Genomic DNA, 18,034 nt, shown 5'->3' on the forward strand with positions numbered 1-18,034 from the left:
GATAAAAATTGCATGTGATACAACATATACGCTTTTAATAAAATTGCATGTGATACAACATATACGCTTTTAATAAACAAGTAAAATTGCATTTGATACAACATAGACACATTTAGTAAGCATGTATTTTTAAAACACCTAAAAAAACTCGAAATAAAACACGTTTTATAAGGAATTAATATATAAAATTATATATTAAAAATAGTATTAAAAAACCTAAATTAACCCGCATAACACGCGGGCTAAAATCTAGTTTGTATATATTCGTTGTTATGGATTCTCTTAAGTTTAAACTAAATGATTATGCAAGCTATGGCCAAATAAGTCATTTAACATCACTAACTTTATAGACATAGCATATAATACATAACGTTTGATAACCATTTTGACACCAAAATGTCACCCACTCGACACTTATATGGTCCACTTCATCTTTTCCTGACCCTCGCCTTTAGCCCATCTTTCATCCTCATCGTCAACGACAACACATGCTCTGGCTGAATCTTCTCTTCTCCGGCCACCACCGCCACCTCAAACGCCTCTATGACACTAGCCGCCACCAACTTCATCTGCGTATACGCCATTTCCTTCCCTAAACACACTCTAGGCCCTCCATGAAACACCGGAAACTTAAACGGGTTTTCCGGCCTATACACCACACTCCCTCCACCCTCCTCCTCCTCCAACCACCGCTCGGGCCGAAAATCGTTACAATCCTTCCCCCAAACACTCTCCATTCTCCCCATTGCATACGTGTGATATGTCACAAACCAACCCTTCTTAACCACCGTCCCGTCCGGCATGACGTCAGTTTTCAAGCAAGCCTTTGTGTCCACCGGCACCGGCGGGTACAGCCGTAACCCTTCCGATATTGCTGCATGGAGGTAATGCATCTGCCTGAGCTCATCAAAGCTGTAAAAATCGTCACGACTCTTGCCGGAGCTTTGCCGAATTGTTTTTAATTCGTCCAGTATCTTCCCTTTAACTTCCGGATGGCCAGATAAGATCCAAAAGAACCATGCAAGAGCCGATGACGTCGTATCCCGACCGGCTAATATAAAACTTATGACAATATCCCGGAGAAACTCCGGTGAGTATTCAGATATGTTCATAAACCGGGATAACAAATCCTCACCGGATTCTTTACCGTTTTCCTTAATCCTTGATTTAATAATATCGTCTGCGAATTTATGAACAGTCGAAATCGATTTTTGCAACTTGAACTCAGAACCGAAATTGAAGAACTTCTTGATCTTGTATAAACCTGGAAGAATATACATGAATCTCCCGGAACTTAGGGTCGCAGCCTCTTCAAAGTCTTTCATGAACTCGCTACCGGTAGTTCCATCGCCGGCTAGGCAACCGGGGTCGAAATTGAATGCTACTTTACATATGTTATCGAAAGAGTACCTTTCAAGGAGCTCTTGGAGATCAATAACCGTGTTTAACGCAGCCGCGGTTTCAAGAATCGGGATGAAGCGAGTTTGCAACTCTACCGCGGCTGTTTCCATCACGAAATTACGGAGAGACCTGTGTAAAATAATGAAAACTCATGTTATATATTATTTTACTAGGTTAGAAACACAGGTTATAAAAGTAATTTTACAATAGCAATTATATAACAATGAAAGATTTTAGGAAAACTATAAGTCATAATTTGTTATCATTGGACTAAAAAACTGTTTCCCTTTTGAAAACACGAATGTAAAATTTCTTGTTGTAAAGTTGCCTGCTTATATTTGTGTTTCTAGCTTCTTGCTAAGCGTTGTTTAAAGAAATTTATACCGAAAACTAAATCATATTGGTAATTATGTAACTAATAATATATTCTCCAACCTGGTGTTGAACTCGTAGCTGGCGGTCTTACGCTGCGTCCGCCACGTGTCGCCATCGGAGTTGAAGATGCCGCGGCCAAGGAAGTCTTCAAGGAGAGCTATAAACCTGGTTCCTTTAGGGTAGTTCTCAAAGTTGGTTTTGAGCATGTGCTCGACGTTTGCAGGGTTTGCGGTTAAGACGTCGTTAATTTTTCCAGGGCGGTGGAATACGGCGGTGTTTGTTGGACATTGGGAGAGGATTTCGGTGCTCCAGTCGAGAAACCGGTGGCGGTTTAGGAAGAATTCCGGTAGGGTTCCGAGGAGTGGATGGTTTTTGAAGCCGTGTTCAGTGGTGGATTTGGAGTTTGATTGGAAGAAAGAGCAGATAAAGAGAGATATGAAGAAGACTAAAGCTAGTGTTTGGAGTGAGATGATCTCCATGCTTATGATGGATTGTGAAGAAGCACTAGGTAGGAAGTTGAAGGAGATCCATTCATTTTACCTTTTTATAGATAATTCACATGTACAACCATTTCTATCTACAATTTAGCAACCTAATCTATCTTCTAAGATATTAATCTTTGCAAAAGAATGCAAGAGAGATAAATGATACCTGATATTTTTAACAACTTTCGATGTAGCGCGCGAATGCGAAATTCATCTTAATGTGACACTTGAAGTAAGGTCGAGGTTGTTAATTTAATATATTTTTCTTTGTCTTTTAACCTATGAAAAGCATAATTCATGTTATCTTAATTTATGTTGGGCGTTAAAGTTTATGACATGAACATATATTATTAAAGGTTTTGTCCACCTTAATCTAAACCGTTGTATAAGTGAGATCAATGGTTCATATTACTTTCACATTTTATAGGATAATTTTACTTTCTATCATCGTTATATATTATGTGTGATTGGAGAATTTCCGTTTATTTTCATTTTAGCGCATTTCGATTGCAATTATCAATTTTTGCAATTTGCATGTGAATTGACCACTAGGATAGAAACATAATATTCCAGTTGTGGTTGTACATATTATATTTGGGACTATTAACATTTAGTATTATAATGGTTCAATTCTCAATTACAAGTGTTTACTACTTCAATTTAGAAATTGTAAATCTATGAATGAGCTTTAACCCAACTAATATGTGAAGGGAAGTGAAGATTCGTGTTGGATACTGCAAAGTCTCAAGTTTGAATCCGATCTCAACTGGGTTTTACCGTAATTGGTATTTAGGGCTTCGGGTTTTCTTTGTAACAGGAGATGGTGGGCTTGGATTATCTATCGTTGTCTGCGATCGCGGATGTACGGGGTTGCCTTTACTATTAGATTATCGGATAGCTCGACTTTATTCGTTGACTATTAAAAAAAGAAAAGAAATTGTTGAGCTAAACATTAAGAACATGTTTAAGAACCTTATTGTGTGTGCCATAACCTATACTAGCTAGTCCATGCATTTACGGGGTTTAATTGTTTATAAAAGACTCATGATTGACCTAGCGGCATGGAGTTTGCATTTCATAAAAGTGGCGTGACTTAAATCTTTGCTAGTGTAAGGTTAGATGGATTTTAGCTCTAAAAAATGTTTATAAAGATTATGATCACTTTAAATGTGTCGTAATGAAACTTTGGTAAAAAGTTAACTGCTTGTCAGAAGTTATATGTTGGGATCTAGTGTTTTGAAAAACAAATGAACCAGTTCAATCGCAATTCGCAATAACGGACACTAGCAGCAGTATTACATAAAACAATCGAATGAACTGAAACACAATAAGTGCATAACCAAGTTGGCATCAAAGAGTACTAAAATCAATAAGAATTTTAAAAAAAATTAAACTCCCCCTCAACTGGGGGGTGGGGGGGGGGAGGTTCCAAATGTATCACCCACCACATCCAATGGTATGATGACACCTCACCCCTATCACATTCCATCACTAGTGATGGAATTTATTGTGGGTGATGTTAGTGTGATGGATTTTGATATGCATACATATATTTATAGGTTTGTGTGTGTGTGTATATTGGGTTTTGTGAGAATTCAACGTGTGATGGTGATCACGCTAACCCTCTCATCTAGCGGGGGCGGTGACGATGTTTCAGTAACCATCTCGCGTGATGATTTGCTATAACATACCACCCCAAGTCCCCTAATGAGTGTCTATTTTACACAAAAAAGTTAACTACCTAGCAATTATAAAAGAGAAACAATTAAGAACATAAAGTTTGATGTCTTGCGTCACTTTGATGTTGACATATAGCATTATTATTGTCAATGATAGTGGCACAATTGAAGCATTGCACTATTCAACTTAAACAAATAGCTGAAAGCTTGTGAACCAGCGCAAGATATGAACAACTAAAAACAACCATCCATATCCTATTCATTAATTATAAATCTAAAATTACAGTATCAATCATTATAACTTTTTTTAAGTTATACAACATTTTTTTATTCATCACTACTTTTTTTCTCTCATTCAATCACAACCACTTTCAAAAAATATTAAAAAGATCAAAAGATAATATAAAAACTTTTCAAATATACAAAAAAATTACTGAATTTCTCTCTCCTTTACTCACAACACCATAGACCACTCCCTAAATTATAAAACCTTCATTCACATAATTTGGTGAGTAGGACGTTAATGCTCTTATTAGAGCATCCACAACAATAAAGTTTAACAAATCGTCATATCATCGTCACATGAGATTCTAAACTTTTCTTAAAAACTCACACTTTCCTCCAAAACAATAAACCTCACAAGCCTTCACCTAACTATTCACATCATCGCATACTTTTACAATTATTTAACATAAATCAAATTACTTTTACATTATTTTTTTAATACCCCATGGGTATTTAATTAAATTAAATAAATAAATAATATTCTTACTCTTACTAATAATCCAGGTAATTTCCGGTATCTTTTTAACAATGACATTTTACATAATATTGTTGTTGACAATGGTACAACCATTTTGGTAACCAGACAAGGCTTTCATTACCTGCCATCTGCCTATCATATTTTAGGTTATATAATATCCTACTTGCCCTAAATAATAAAAAATCTAATATCTGTTTGTTGCCTTACTATTGATAACAGGATTTTCTTAGAATTTTACCTCTTTGATTTTCTTTTGAAGGATTTCAAGACCTAGATCCCTATCCTTCGATGCAACAGCAACGGTGATGTTTATCATCTGCTTCCGCCAGAGTTTACACACTATACTTCACCATCCACCTATGCAGCTCTCTTTCTCTTACCAAGTATGCCACCAACGGATCGGTCATCCCGGGTTGTCATTATTGCATTCCTTAAAACAATCTGATGTTATTTACTTTTACAATCCGAATAAGAAAGTTTGTCAGTCTTGTGTATTTGGAAAAAGTATTAAATTACCTTTTGTGCCTTCTAATACTTGTATTACCTCTCCTTTTGATATTATTCACGACAATCTTTGGACCTCTCCGGTTATTAGCACCGGAGTTACAGCTACTACATACTATTTCTTGATGATTTGACTGATTTTTTATTTACTTTTCCACTAACTAAAAGTCAAATGTTTTTCCTACATTCTTTAAACAAATTGAAACTCAATTTAAAAGAAAAATAAAAACATTCCAATGTAATAATGGAACAAAATATATAAAGTTAGTGTTCAAACAATTTTGTGATCAATATGGCATGATTTTCCGCTTCTCATGTCCACATACCTCATCAAAAAATTGGAAAGTTGAGCATTAAATACGATCATTAATAACATGATTGCACCCTTCTTACTCACAGGTATCACCCCCCCCCCCCCCCCCCACACACATTTTGGCACCATGCCCTTGAAATGGCCACTTATCTTCTAAATATTCTTCCTAGTAAATTACACAATTTTAAAACCCCAACCGAACTTCTTATCATAGATATCCCGCATATAAAAGCCTATCGGTTTTTAGCTCACTTTGCTACCCTATACGCTCATCCACCCTCACTCATGAACTAGCCGTCTTCTCCATGTGCCTTTCTAGGATACCCACAACATCATCGTGGGTACACGTGCTTATACTTAAAAACAAATCAAATTATTATCTCTCGTCATGTCAGTTTTGATAAAACCATTTTTCCTATTGCCCAACATGCCACCCCATCATCCTCCGTCTCACAACTGTAGCTACAATTTTCTATCCTCCCCTCCTCATCTGACCCTTTGGACACAAGTAGATCCATCACCCACTTTTCATGCTACTCAATATCCTATGGCCCATATACTACATAGAATTCCCATATACATTCCCCAATACCATACCAATCTTCACAACAAACAATTCCATCTCACGGGCTAACTCCATCCTCTACGATCCAACCCACCACCACTCCCTTACTAACCACGCTTGGCCCACATACCACCTTGTTACTTCCTTCTAACTCATCGATTAATATTATCCAACCGACTGTCTCTCCACTCAAGATTGTTCAACCCCAAATCACTCAACCAAACCCACCTTCTACTCGTACAATGTGCACTAGTGCCATGTACGGGATCCTAATACCAAAGAAAATCTTTAACCTATCTGCAACTACAATAATTCCAATTTCTATAAACCCAGACCATGCCTTGTCTATTCTGGAACGGCACACTGCTATGACCAATGATTTTAATGCTCTTCTTAAAAAAAAGACTTGGGAATTAGTCCCACGGTAAGTATGTTAAATAAAAGCAACAAGAAGTTGCATAGTGTCATCCAAACCTAACAGACAATACAAGAAAAAAAGGCATTCATAACATAAAAGCCTCCCATAAAATAAAAATGGGCAGAGCACCCCAAAAGAAAGTCCATCCAGCAAACCATTGAAGCATCTCCTATTTAATCAACTGGGAACTCAATCCTTAAGAGACGACAAAGAAGAATTAGCCTAAATTGACCAGTCAACTTTATTGTACTTGGACCTAAGTTTGAACCACCCAAACAAACTTCATTTTATTTCTTCAACTGAGAAGCCGGTAGAAAATGCCCGAGTGTTAAACACCCTTTCGTTCCTTTGTTTCCAAATGAACCAAAAAGAAGAATATATGATTGCAATCAGTAAATTCCTTTCCATTTTTCTCTACGGTTCCTCCGAGACAGTCAAAAGTTGCTCGAAAGAGTCAAGACCGGTAAAGTCCCAGCCTCTCCAAACTGAGACTAATCTACATATCTCTTTAGCCCCGAGACATTCCAAAAAGACGTGTTTCGTCTATTCAATCACCGAAACACATACTCGACAGTCTCTCGAAATAAAAAACAATCCTTTAGCAACTAAATTAGGTGATACTAAGATCTTGTTTTGTAGCATCCCCGAAACAAAACATTTAATTTTTATCGGCACCCAAGTTTCCCACTCACACATCAGAACACCATCACCGTAAATGGCGTCTGCATTAATCGATCTCACAGCATTGAAGAAATACGATTCTGTAGAGCTACAATAGATTAATTAATCAATTCATAGTGATCTAATCAATCAGATCTAGTTATCTGATATGTGTATGTATATAATAGATTAAGAATGAAGTGTGTGAGTGAGCAATTCAGCAGAGTATCAGCTTAGGAAAATACGTTAAATCATAATTAAACTATGAAGGCATGAACAACCTTTATATAGAAGACGAATGTCATTCGTTACGCATGTTGTAACGAATGGCTTTCATTCGCCTTCATTACAACAAATAACATAATGGTGTAGCGAATGAATCATTCGCTATACCCCATTCGTCAACATTCCATGACGAATGGGAACGTATCAATAACGATTAAGGTCCATTCGTTAAACATCTCTAATGAATGGACACACATAACATATTAACTGTCATTCGTTAAACAGACTTAACGAATGAGCACATATAACTTTGCGAATGGGCTTGTAATTAACAAAGTACCCTTACATTAAAACAATAATAAATACAAATGATTACAAAGACCGGAGACGACCAAAACCGTGCACTAACAAACACCCCCTCGTCTCGTGCTCTTAGTCTTTATATTACTTGAACCTCTTGGTCTTCCAATCACGTAAACTATGAGTCCCGAACGCGTGACATACATGAACAACACGTTGGAATTGCATAGCTCGGTTATAATCTTCTTGTCTTGCAAACAAAATCTTGTTCCTGAACAAAACATCGTTGTCGGTCTCTAATAAATTAACAAGTCACATAGGATCTATAACTTGTATAAAGTTAGTATGCATACCTTTACCCAAAGCGATGACTGCCTCACCCATTCTGTTGTCGTAGTACCACCAATTAAATGATAGATGAAGATCTTGCGGAAAGGTCTTCATCGGTACTCGTTTCATAGTCTTTGGCGGCTTTCACTTCAACACGAGCTTTCTCCAACCAGTTTTAGGATCAATTTTATCAATGTATTTCCTGGTTGGTACCTGCGGCTTAAAAAATTTAAACCCATGGTTAACTTCAAAGAGAAGATGTTGGTGAAACCATCCTACTAATTGATTTCCACCACGATTAACGAATGGCCGATTAGCGAGCATCCGCACATCCCACCTCGGTAGTGAGAGAACGTCAGTAATATATTAAAAGTATTGAAAACTGTTCTCCCACTTGATAATACATACCCTCAACTCCAAATCATATAACCAATAGACAATGCCACCTTTGAGGGTTTGCACGGCCTTGAAAGTAGTCTTCTGATTTGGCGCGTGGACTGACATTCAGCTTGTGCTCTAGATCAATATACCGATAAGCTTCAATGATCTTCGAAGTCACGGATTTGTTGTGATCACCAAACCAACCCGCAACATCAGGATCCAACGAACTTGACCCCTTTGCTGATACTTTACCCTTCTTCTTGGTTATCTTCTCAAGATGAACTTCAACAACCTTGACATGCTCTTCAGTAAATAACGGAACACCCTAATAAAAATTTGAACGTGTATAAAGATCAGGGTACTCCTCTGCAGTCACATCTTCAATCTCAATCTCCTCGTCTTAAAAAATAAACTACGTTGTAAGGCCCCATTACTGGTGCCACACTTTGGACTTTGGATTTACTCATAAACACAGTTCTTGAAATCAGAGTTAATTAAAACTTTACGCGGAATATAAAACTTTCATAACATTACAATAATAATTCAACATGTCTTAGAACATTCATCTTGTCTTTCAAAATTAAAACATAACTTAAAAAACATAACAAGTCTTCAGATGCCAGACTCTTATTCTTCTGCCACATGTCCCCGCTCAAGCAAGTTGTCTTATCCTACTCACCTGCGTGCATACTAAAAGTCAGCTACGCTGAGTGAGTTCTAGTTAATCAGACGACGTGCAATACATTCACATACTTACATATATACCCGAAGGTACATACCTTCATTTTTACTTACTTACTTACTTAACACGTACTTTCATCCTGTCATCCATACTTACATACATACTTTTATTCATACATATACGTTTTAAAGAGCATTCCGCCCTATAAACTTCGCCGATATTATAAGGGTCCGTTCCCTACATTCGTCGATACTATTAAGGTCAGTTCCCTACCTTCGCCGATATTATTAGGGTCGGTTCCCTACATTCGTCGATATTATTAGGGTCAGTTCCCTACATTCGCCGATATTATTAGGGTTCCCTTTTCTAACTATACCTTTCGTACCTTTCTATACATTCATAATTATAACTTCCATACGTTCATATATCATTTATACATTATATATATGTCAATCATATCCTACACTATCCCTTGACGGTACATGCAATATCCGAATATCGTTCATGCATCGTCAAGCATTCATTCATACATAAATCATATAAGACATACACTTACCACTTAAGGTAAGTGTATTAACTAATCACATCGAGTATGCACACAGCCACGAAAACATAACAAGGAATGTGGCTAGAAACTCACTTGAACGCGGTTTCGTTCACCGTTAATAGTTATTCCCTTCTTTAGTTGTGCATGAATAACAGTATAACAATTACATGTATCGATTATCTATCGCTACCCATATTGTGTTTCTAGTTTAATTACAACCCTCAACGAACGGGGGTCCGGGGCAGCGCCCCTAGCAACGGGGTTCTAGGGGCGGGAGACCCTAGCGGGGTTTAAGGAGCAGAACCCCTGGCTGGGGTCAGGTCAGCTTGGAAAAAATTTATTTTCATTAACTGTCTTAACACAGTTAATGAACCACTAAGCGAATCACCCCTAATTCGTTAACCCCCCGTTAACGAATTAGGGTTAGGTCAGAGAATGTCAAAACATTCTCTGAAATCCCTTTAACCTCGTACCACTTTCCGGCGCCACCTTTCCGACGCCGCCTTTGCAGGAAAACAGGGATCTTGCCGGAAAAGCTAGATTCTGCTTATTTCTCCACCGTTTTCACCGTATTTCATCCCGTTCGATCCAGATCTGAGCTAGGGGGATCCCTATCGTGAATTTAACTGTTTAACGGTGTGGGCTCGTCGTTTCGTAACTAAATCTAATGGGTTTTAGTTTATACAACATCATACTATCATTACCTTGAATCGGGATCTGTTTTCTGTCATGGATCGGCTAGAGAAAAGAGAGAAATTAGAGAGAGAGAGAGAGAGAGAGAGAGAGAGAGAGAGCTTAAGTGTGTGTTTTGGTGGTGTATGGAATAATTAAATAGGTGATTTAGGTTTGAATAATTATAGATCATGGGCTTAATCCCATGGTCTTTCCCTCTTTCCTTCATAACCCAAGTCCATAACCCATATCTATTTAACCCAACACTAGCCCGACTCATAATAACTCGTATTTTCATTTATTAACCGAAACTAGAAAACGGGATGTTACAAGTCTTCCCTCCTTAAAGAGATTTCTTCCCCAAAACTAACTATTAATAAAACAAATCTGGATAAAACTTGTGCATCTCTTCTTCAACTTCCCAAGTAGCATCCGATCTTTTTCGATGTTTCCATATCACTTTCACTAAGGGTATAACCTTGTGTCGGAGTTGTTTTTCCTTGCGGTCAACTATCTCAATTGGTTGCTCAATGTAGTTCAACTGTTCATCAACCTCGATGTCCATTAGCGGCACATGCGACGTGTCATTGGCTAGACATTTTCTCAGATGAGAGACATGAAATGTAGAGTGAATTCCTTCCAACTCTTCTGGAAAGTCTAGCTTGTAAGCTACTTCTCCCACACGTGGGACAATCTTAAACGATCCAATGTACCTCGGACTCAACTTTCCCCTCTTCCTGAAATGAATGATTACTTTCCAAGGCGAGGCCTTGAACATCACAGTGTCACCAACGTTAAACTCGATTGGTCGTTGCCGCTTATCAACGTATGACTTCTGACGGTCTTGAGCAGCCTTCATCCTTGCTTTAATTTGATTAAACTTTGAAGAAGTTTCATGCACATATTCTAAACTTCCCATCTCTTTCAGACCAATCTCTCCCCAACATACCGGGAATCTACATCGTCTACCGTAAAGCATATCGAACGGTGGCATACCAATACTTGAATGGTAGCTGTTGTTATAAGAGAACTCTGCCAGATGCAGATGATCATTCCAACTTCCTTCAAGGTCTAAAACACAAGCACGTAGCATATCCTCAAGGGTTTGGATCGTCCTTTCAGACTGTCCATCTGTTTGAGGATGATACGTCGTACTGATGTTCAATCTCGTTCCCATAGCTTCATGAAACTTCTTCCAGAATCTCGAAGTAAACCGAGTATCTCTATCGGACACGATCGATAACGGTACTCCATGTTTAGATACATCCTCTTTAATGAACAAGCTTGCTAACGTTTCTGACGAGATAGCCTCTCGTATGGGCAGACAATGAGCACTCTTGGTCAAACGGTCCACAATCACCCAGATGGTATCATGATGCTTAGCTGTACGGGGTAGCTTAGTTATGAAATCCATGCTGATGTGTTCCCATTTCTATTCTGGTATCTCTAAAGGTTGCATCTTCCTATAAGGCTTCTGGTGCTCGGCTTTTACTTGTAAACAAGTTAAGCACTTACTGACATAATCTACCACATCGTTCTTCATACTCGGCCACCAATAGTCTCTCTTCAAGTCTTGGTACATTTTATTGGATCCTGGATGGATCGAATACCTTGACTTATTAGCTTCATCTAAGATTCGACCTCTAAGACCTCCATGACGCGGGATCTACATACGGCCAAATCTAGTCTTAACACCATGTGTGTTTTCCATCAACTCGTCCTGCTGACCGAAAATCCTTTCTTTCTTTACTTGCCCTTCATCTACCAGTACCTCTGATTTCACTTTAATGATTTCTTTGAAAAGACTTGAATTCATAATCAACTGGTATGACTTCACTGTTGCAATGACTACCTCATTCTTACGGCTTAGCGCATCGACGACCACATTAGCTTTACCAGGGTAATACTTAATGTCACAGTCGTAATCCTTTATCAGCTCTAGCCATCTTCTCTGCCTCATGTTCAGCTCTTTCTGCTCGAAGAAGTACTTTAAACTTTTATGATCAGTGTAAATAGTACACTTAGTACCATACAGATAGTGTCTCCAAATTTTAAAAGCGTGCATTACTGCTGCAAGCTCTAAATCATGAGTCGGATAAGTACTCTCATGTACTTTCAACTGTCGACACGCATAAGCTATCACTTTTCCTCGTTGTATCAACACACAACCTAACCCACAATGCGAAACATCAGTTGAAACAACCAAATCCTCGTCACCGTCGGGTAAAGCAAGGATTGGAGCTTGCGTGAGTCTCTTCTTTAACTCCTCAAAAGCCTCATCTTGAAACTTACCCCAACTGAACACTATCGAATTTCGGGACATACATGTCAGCGGTGCGGCTATCTTGGAGAAGCCTTCGATGAATCTCCTATATTAGCCAGCTAACCCTAAGAAGCTTCGTATATCAGTCGGATTCTGTGGAGTTTTCCAATTTGTTATTGCCTCGATCTTAGCCGGGTACACTGAAATCTCTTCAAGATTAATCACGTGACCTAGAAATTGCACTTCTCGCAACCAGAACGCGCATTTCGAAAACTTAGCATACAACTTCTCTTTCTTCAGAGTCTCCAATACTTCCCTCATATGCTCGGCATGATCAGACTCGCTTTTTGAATAAATCAGTATGTCATCGATGAAGACGATAACTGACTTATCCAACATTGGTCGACACACCCTATTCATCATATCCAAAAATGATGAAGAAGTATTTGTTAGACCGAATGACATCACGAGGAACTCGTAGTGTCCATACCGCGTCCGGAACGCTGTTTTAGGGATGTCTGCCTCTTTCACTTTCAGCTGATGATATCCTGATCTAAGATCTATTCGTGAGAACCAACTTGAACCTTGCAGTTGGTCAAACAGATCATCAATCCTGGGCAACAGATATCTATTCTTCACCGTAATCTTGTTCAACTCACGATAGTCTATGCACATCCTCATACTTCCACCTTTTTTCTTCATGAACAACACTGGCACGCCCCAAGGAGAAACACGTGGTCGAATAAAACCCTTGTCGAGGAATTCTTGCATTTGTGACATTAGTTCTTTCATCTCGGACGACGCTAGACGGTAAGGCGCTTTCGCAACGGGCTGGGTTCCTGGTATTAAGTCTATCTGGAATTCTATCTCACGCTCTGGTGGCAACTCCGGAAGATCCTCAGGGAATACTTCTAGATAGTCGCACACGATAGGAACATCTTTCATTTTTTTCGTCTCGGCCGTAGCGTTGACAACATACGCCATGTAGGCACCACACCCTCGTCTTAATAACCCTTCGGCTTTTATCATCGAAATAACGTTAAGCCCTGAACTTTCCTTATCACCATAAACCGTCACCGCACTGCCATCCAAGGACTTTAGCTTTATTATCTTACTATTACATACTATCTGAGCTTCATACTCAGATAACCAATCCATTCCCAAAACCACATCGAACCCTCCTAAGGTCATAACATACAAGTTAACAGAGAACTCATGTCCCCAAAAGGACATATTAATGGATATGTACTAAGCCATCTCTTTATACTAAGGCATATAAAAAATGGGGTTCGATATAGGGAGTCTTTGCTGTTTACTGTTAGAATCCCTTTTCTTTAGTGAGAATTCTCAGTAAGATTGAGATGAAAACAAGAGAATTTGGATAAGAGCAATAGTTAGTTTAAACTATAACTAAAAAAAGCAAAAGTGATGTACTAAAAATAGGATTCTAATCGATGAATCTTGAAAGGCTAGAGAGGCAAGAAGAGCATCTTACTCAACAAGAGTATCGGAAGAGATGCGCCTTCGGGACTTCCCTTTTAGCGTGGGAGTAGAGAAGGAAAAGGCGAAGCTGAGTCATATAATAATTTAAGGGAACTATACAACGATCTATTAGATCGTGTTCTTAGGCATCGCGATGCAATCATATCACATCTCAACTAGGCATGTATATTTCTAGGCTTTCACAGTTTTGGTTTGTATATTCATAATGATACTATGAGCGCTTTAGGGCGCCCTCAAGATACTAATTCTATCTGACAATTCTTAACCATTTTCATTATTTTCACCGAGGTGTCACTAGCGGTTTCTACTATGAAGGTTTCAGACACTCGGCAACATTTCATTTTACCTAGTTTACTTAATGTCGTAGCTACAAAACTTCTATTCGCATCCGAATCAAATAATACTGAAGCAGAGATACCGTTTACTAAAAATGTACCAGTAACAACGTCAGGGATCTGTCTGGCCTGTTCTTGAGTAAGCATATAGGCCCTAGTCCTTGGCCTCCCTTGTTCAGCATCTTTCATCTCACTTCCTCCAGCTTCACCACTCGTACAAGTCCTCGCCAAGTGACCTGTCTGTCCGCACTTATAACACGTGGGCTTTGCATGGCAATCCTGAGCAAAGTGCCCCATCTTACTACATTTGTAACAAGCATTTGACCCTAATCTGCATTCCCCACCATGGGACTTTCCACACTTATGGCACACATCAGAACCAGTGCCCCACTTGCACTCTCTAGCGTGCATCTTCCCGCAAGTCCTACATGACCTCTTCTCCCATACCTTCTACTTCTTGTCTCTAGGGTTCCACAACTAAGTTCTGGGTCGTTTAGCGGGAACAACCCATTTCTTCTCTTTCTTCTCTTCCAACACCAGGTCGTCTGCCGACAAATCATCGTTAACCATTTATGCCAACCCTACAACAGAATCAAAAGTACATGGTCTGCCAGCCTTGAACAAGACGTGAACATTCTGCGGCAGTCCCCTAAGATAACACTTGATCCGCTTGGCCTCAGTGTTCACCATGTCTGGCACCAACCTTGACATGCGGTTGAATTCAGTTGTGTATTCGCGGTGTGTCATCTTACCCGCCTTCAGACTTAAAAATTTCATTTCAACCCTTTCAACTTCTGCATCCGCACAAAACCTATTCATCACCAATTCCTTCAAATCATCCCACCTCATAGCTTTGATCTCTTCTAGAATCTTCCTCTTCTCAATTGACTCCCACCAATACATTGCTTCATCACCGAAAAATTGAGTAGCATAACCCACAGTTTGGTCGGGACGACACTCGCTAATACGGATAACCTTGTCCATAGTGGTTATCTGTTGATGAGTAGCGATTGCGTCTCCCAAACCAGTTAGCTTCGGCTGGTCACAACCTTTGAAGGACTTATAGTTGCACCCACCTCGGCCACTTTTCCTATCATCAACCTTCACTGACTTTACCACACTAGAGTCCTCCCTCTCCCTTTCATCATCTTTCTTACCATCTCCTTCCGCCCTTTCAGCGGTTCTTTCACGGCCTCCAACAGACCCTTCAGGATTCAAGTTCTTCACAGCAGCTGCTACCGCTTGAGCAAAGGTAGCCTGAACAGCAGGGTCAAGTTGAAACTCTTCAATGTTGCTCGGGTTTCGTCCAGCAGTGCTTCCTTCATCTCCTGTGTTGGAGGCTGTCTCTGCAAAAGGTTGGTTGACACGACGAGGCATGCCACGTCGTCCAGTACGGCCTCTTGCTCCAACAACTGCCCTAAATCCAGCCATCGTATTCTGGAAGGGAAAACACAAGCGTCATCACTCAAGGAACTATTTAGTACAAGGATAGTAATGCTAACATGTAATAACAGTGGCCAGCTGTGAATAGCTGATCACGTTACTTTCCGTGTCCTATACACTTCCCTTAATGAGTCTATTTGTGCTAAGTCTACTCTTAGACAGTTAATCAATCAAGCAATCAATTAACCCTATCCATAACATTCACATATCCTTTCTTTAGCAATTAAGCTAACATCAATATACATCATTTAACCATACACTTTACCTTTACCGAACTTGCTTGAGTGACACATGACATTCTTGAACTGGCCTCTTCTTTTCTTTTCTTACTTTAATCCCATTCTCTATTCAAAGTCTAAGCATGTAGGATTCTTAAATCTCTCAAACTTTGCTCTGATACCAACTTGTAAGGCCCTGTTACCGGTGCCTCACTTTGGACGTTGGATTTACTCATAAACACAGTTCTAGAAATCAGAGTTAATTAAAACTTTACGCGGAATATAAAACTTTCATAACATTACATTAATAATTCATAACATGTCTTAGAACATTCATCTTGTCTTTCAAAATCAAAACATAACAAGTCTTCATATGCCAGACTCTTATTCTTCTGCCACGTGTCCCCGCTCAAGCCAGCTATCTCATCCTACTCACCTGCGTGCATACCAAAAGTCAGCTATGCTGAGTGAGTTCTAGTTAATCAGATGACGTACAATACACTCACATACTTACATGTATACTCGAAGGTACATACCTTCATTTTTACTTACATACTTAAGTACACACGTACTTTCATCCCGTCGTCCATACTTACATACATACTTTTATTCATACATATACATTTTAAAGAGCATTCCGCCCTATAAACTTCGCCGATATTATTAGGGTCGGTTCCCTACATTCACCGATACTATTAAGGTCGGTTCCCTACATTCTCCGATATTATTAGGGTCGGTTCCCTACATTCGTCGATATTATTAGGGTCGGTTCCCTACATTCGCCGATATTATAAGGGTTGGTTCCCTACATTCGCCGATATTATTAGGGTCGGTTCGCTCATTTGCCGATATTATTAGGGTCAGCTCCCTTTTCTAACTATACCTTTCGTACCTTTCTATACATTCATAATGATAACTTCCATACGTTCATATATCATTTATACATCATATATATGTCAATCATATCTTCACACTATCCCTTGACGGTACATGCAATATCCGAAGATCGTTCATGAATCGTCAAGCATTCATTCATACATAAATCATATAAGACATACACTTACCACTTAAGGTACGTGTATTAACTAATCAAATCGAGTATGTACACATCCCCAAAAACATAATAAGGAATGGGGCTAGAAACTCACCTGAATGCGGTTTCGTTCGCCGTTAATACTTATTCCCTTTTAAAGTTGTGCGCGACTAACTGTATAACAATTACATGTATCAATTATCTATCGCTAACCATGTTGCGTTTCGAGTTTAATTACAACCCTCAACGAACGAGGGTCTCGGGGCAGCGCCCCTGGCAGCGGGGTCCAAGGGGCAGAGCTCTTGGCTGGAAAAATTTTATTTTCATTAACTGTCTTAACACATTTTCTATTAGGATTTTGAATCATTAATTAATTTGCTAACTTAAAAGTCCAAGGGCTTCTCTATTAATTAAATCATTTTTTTTTCTAAGTCCAGGGACCATTCTTTAATTCCATTAAACTTCTAGTTCGTTAACTGACTCTTTAAGGAATTGGTTTGTCATAACGAACTGGTCCTTTAAACGAACTGGGCCCTCTAACGAACTGGTCCCTATAACGATTTGGACCTTATAATGAACTGGACCCTTGACGAATCAGTCCATAAAGCGAACCACTCCATGTAACGAATTGGATCTTCTAATTCGTTATCTCTTTTATTGAATGATCAATGCGAATTGGGAGCTAGTTCGTTATTTTATCCTTAACGAATTTGAACACGAACGAAGTCTAGTTCGTTAGGCTTCCCTTAACGAACCACTTAGCGAATCACCCCTAGTTCGTTAACCCCCCGTTAACGAATTAGGGTTAGGTCAGAGAATGTTCCGACATTCTCTGACATCCCTCTAACCTCGTACCACTTTCCGGCGCCGCCTTTGCCGGAAAACCGGAATCTCGCCGGAAAAGCGAGATCCTGCTTATTTCTCCACCGTTTTCACCGT

General features: G+C 39.2%; 1 protein-coding gene across 1 annotated transcript; it reads right to left on the bottom strand.

Annotated features, from left to right (window-relative positions):
- Positions 1-388: 388 nt before the first annotated feature.
- LOC143550063 (cytochrome P450 CYP94D108-like) lies at positions 389-2,269 on the bottom strand. The gene is made up of 2 exons (XM_077040798.1): positions 1,837-2,269; positions 389-1,530 (listed from the first exon to the last, which is right to left on the bottom strand). Exons 1-2 carry the CDS (start codon positions 2,253-2,255, stop codon positions 429-431), a joined length of 1,521 nt encoding a protein of 506 aa, XP_076896913.1. The 5' UTR covers positions 2,256-2,269; the 3' UTR covers positions 389-428.
- Positions 2,270-18,034: the final 15,765 nt, after the last annotated feature.

This window comes from Bidens hawaiensis, unplaced genomic scaffold (assembly GCF_021521415.1).
Source record: "Bidens hawaiensis isolate Kalapana, Puna unplaced genomic scaffold, B.hawaiensis_p1.1 tig00015919_1, whole genome shotgun sequence".
NCBI classification, from domain to species: domain Eukaryota; kingdom Viridiplantae; phylum Streptophyta; class Magnoliopsida; order Asterales; family Asteraceae; genus Bidens; species Bidens hawaiensis.

Bases quoted from the DNA above. Each gene is read 5' to 3' on its own strand.
- LOC143550063 (XM_077040798.1), bottom strand. From the start codon at position 2,255: ATGGAGATCATCTCACTCCAAACACTAGCTTTAGTCTTCTTCATATCT. The intron at 1,531-1,836 runs GTTGGAGAATAT...TATTTTACACAG, and splicing joins AGCTACGAGTTCAACACCAG to GTCTCTCCGTAATTTCGTGA.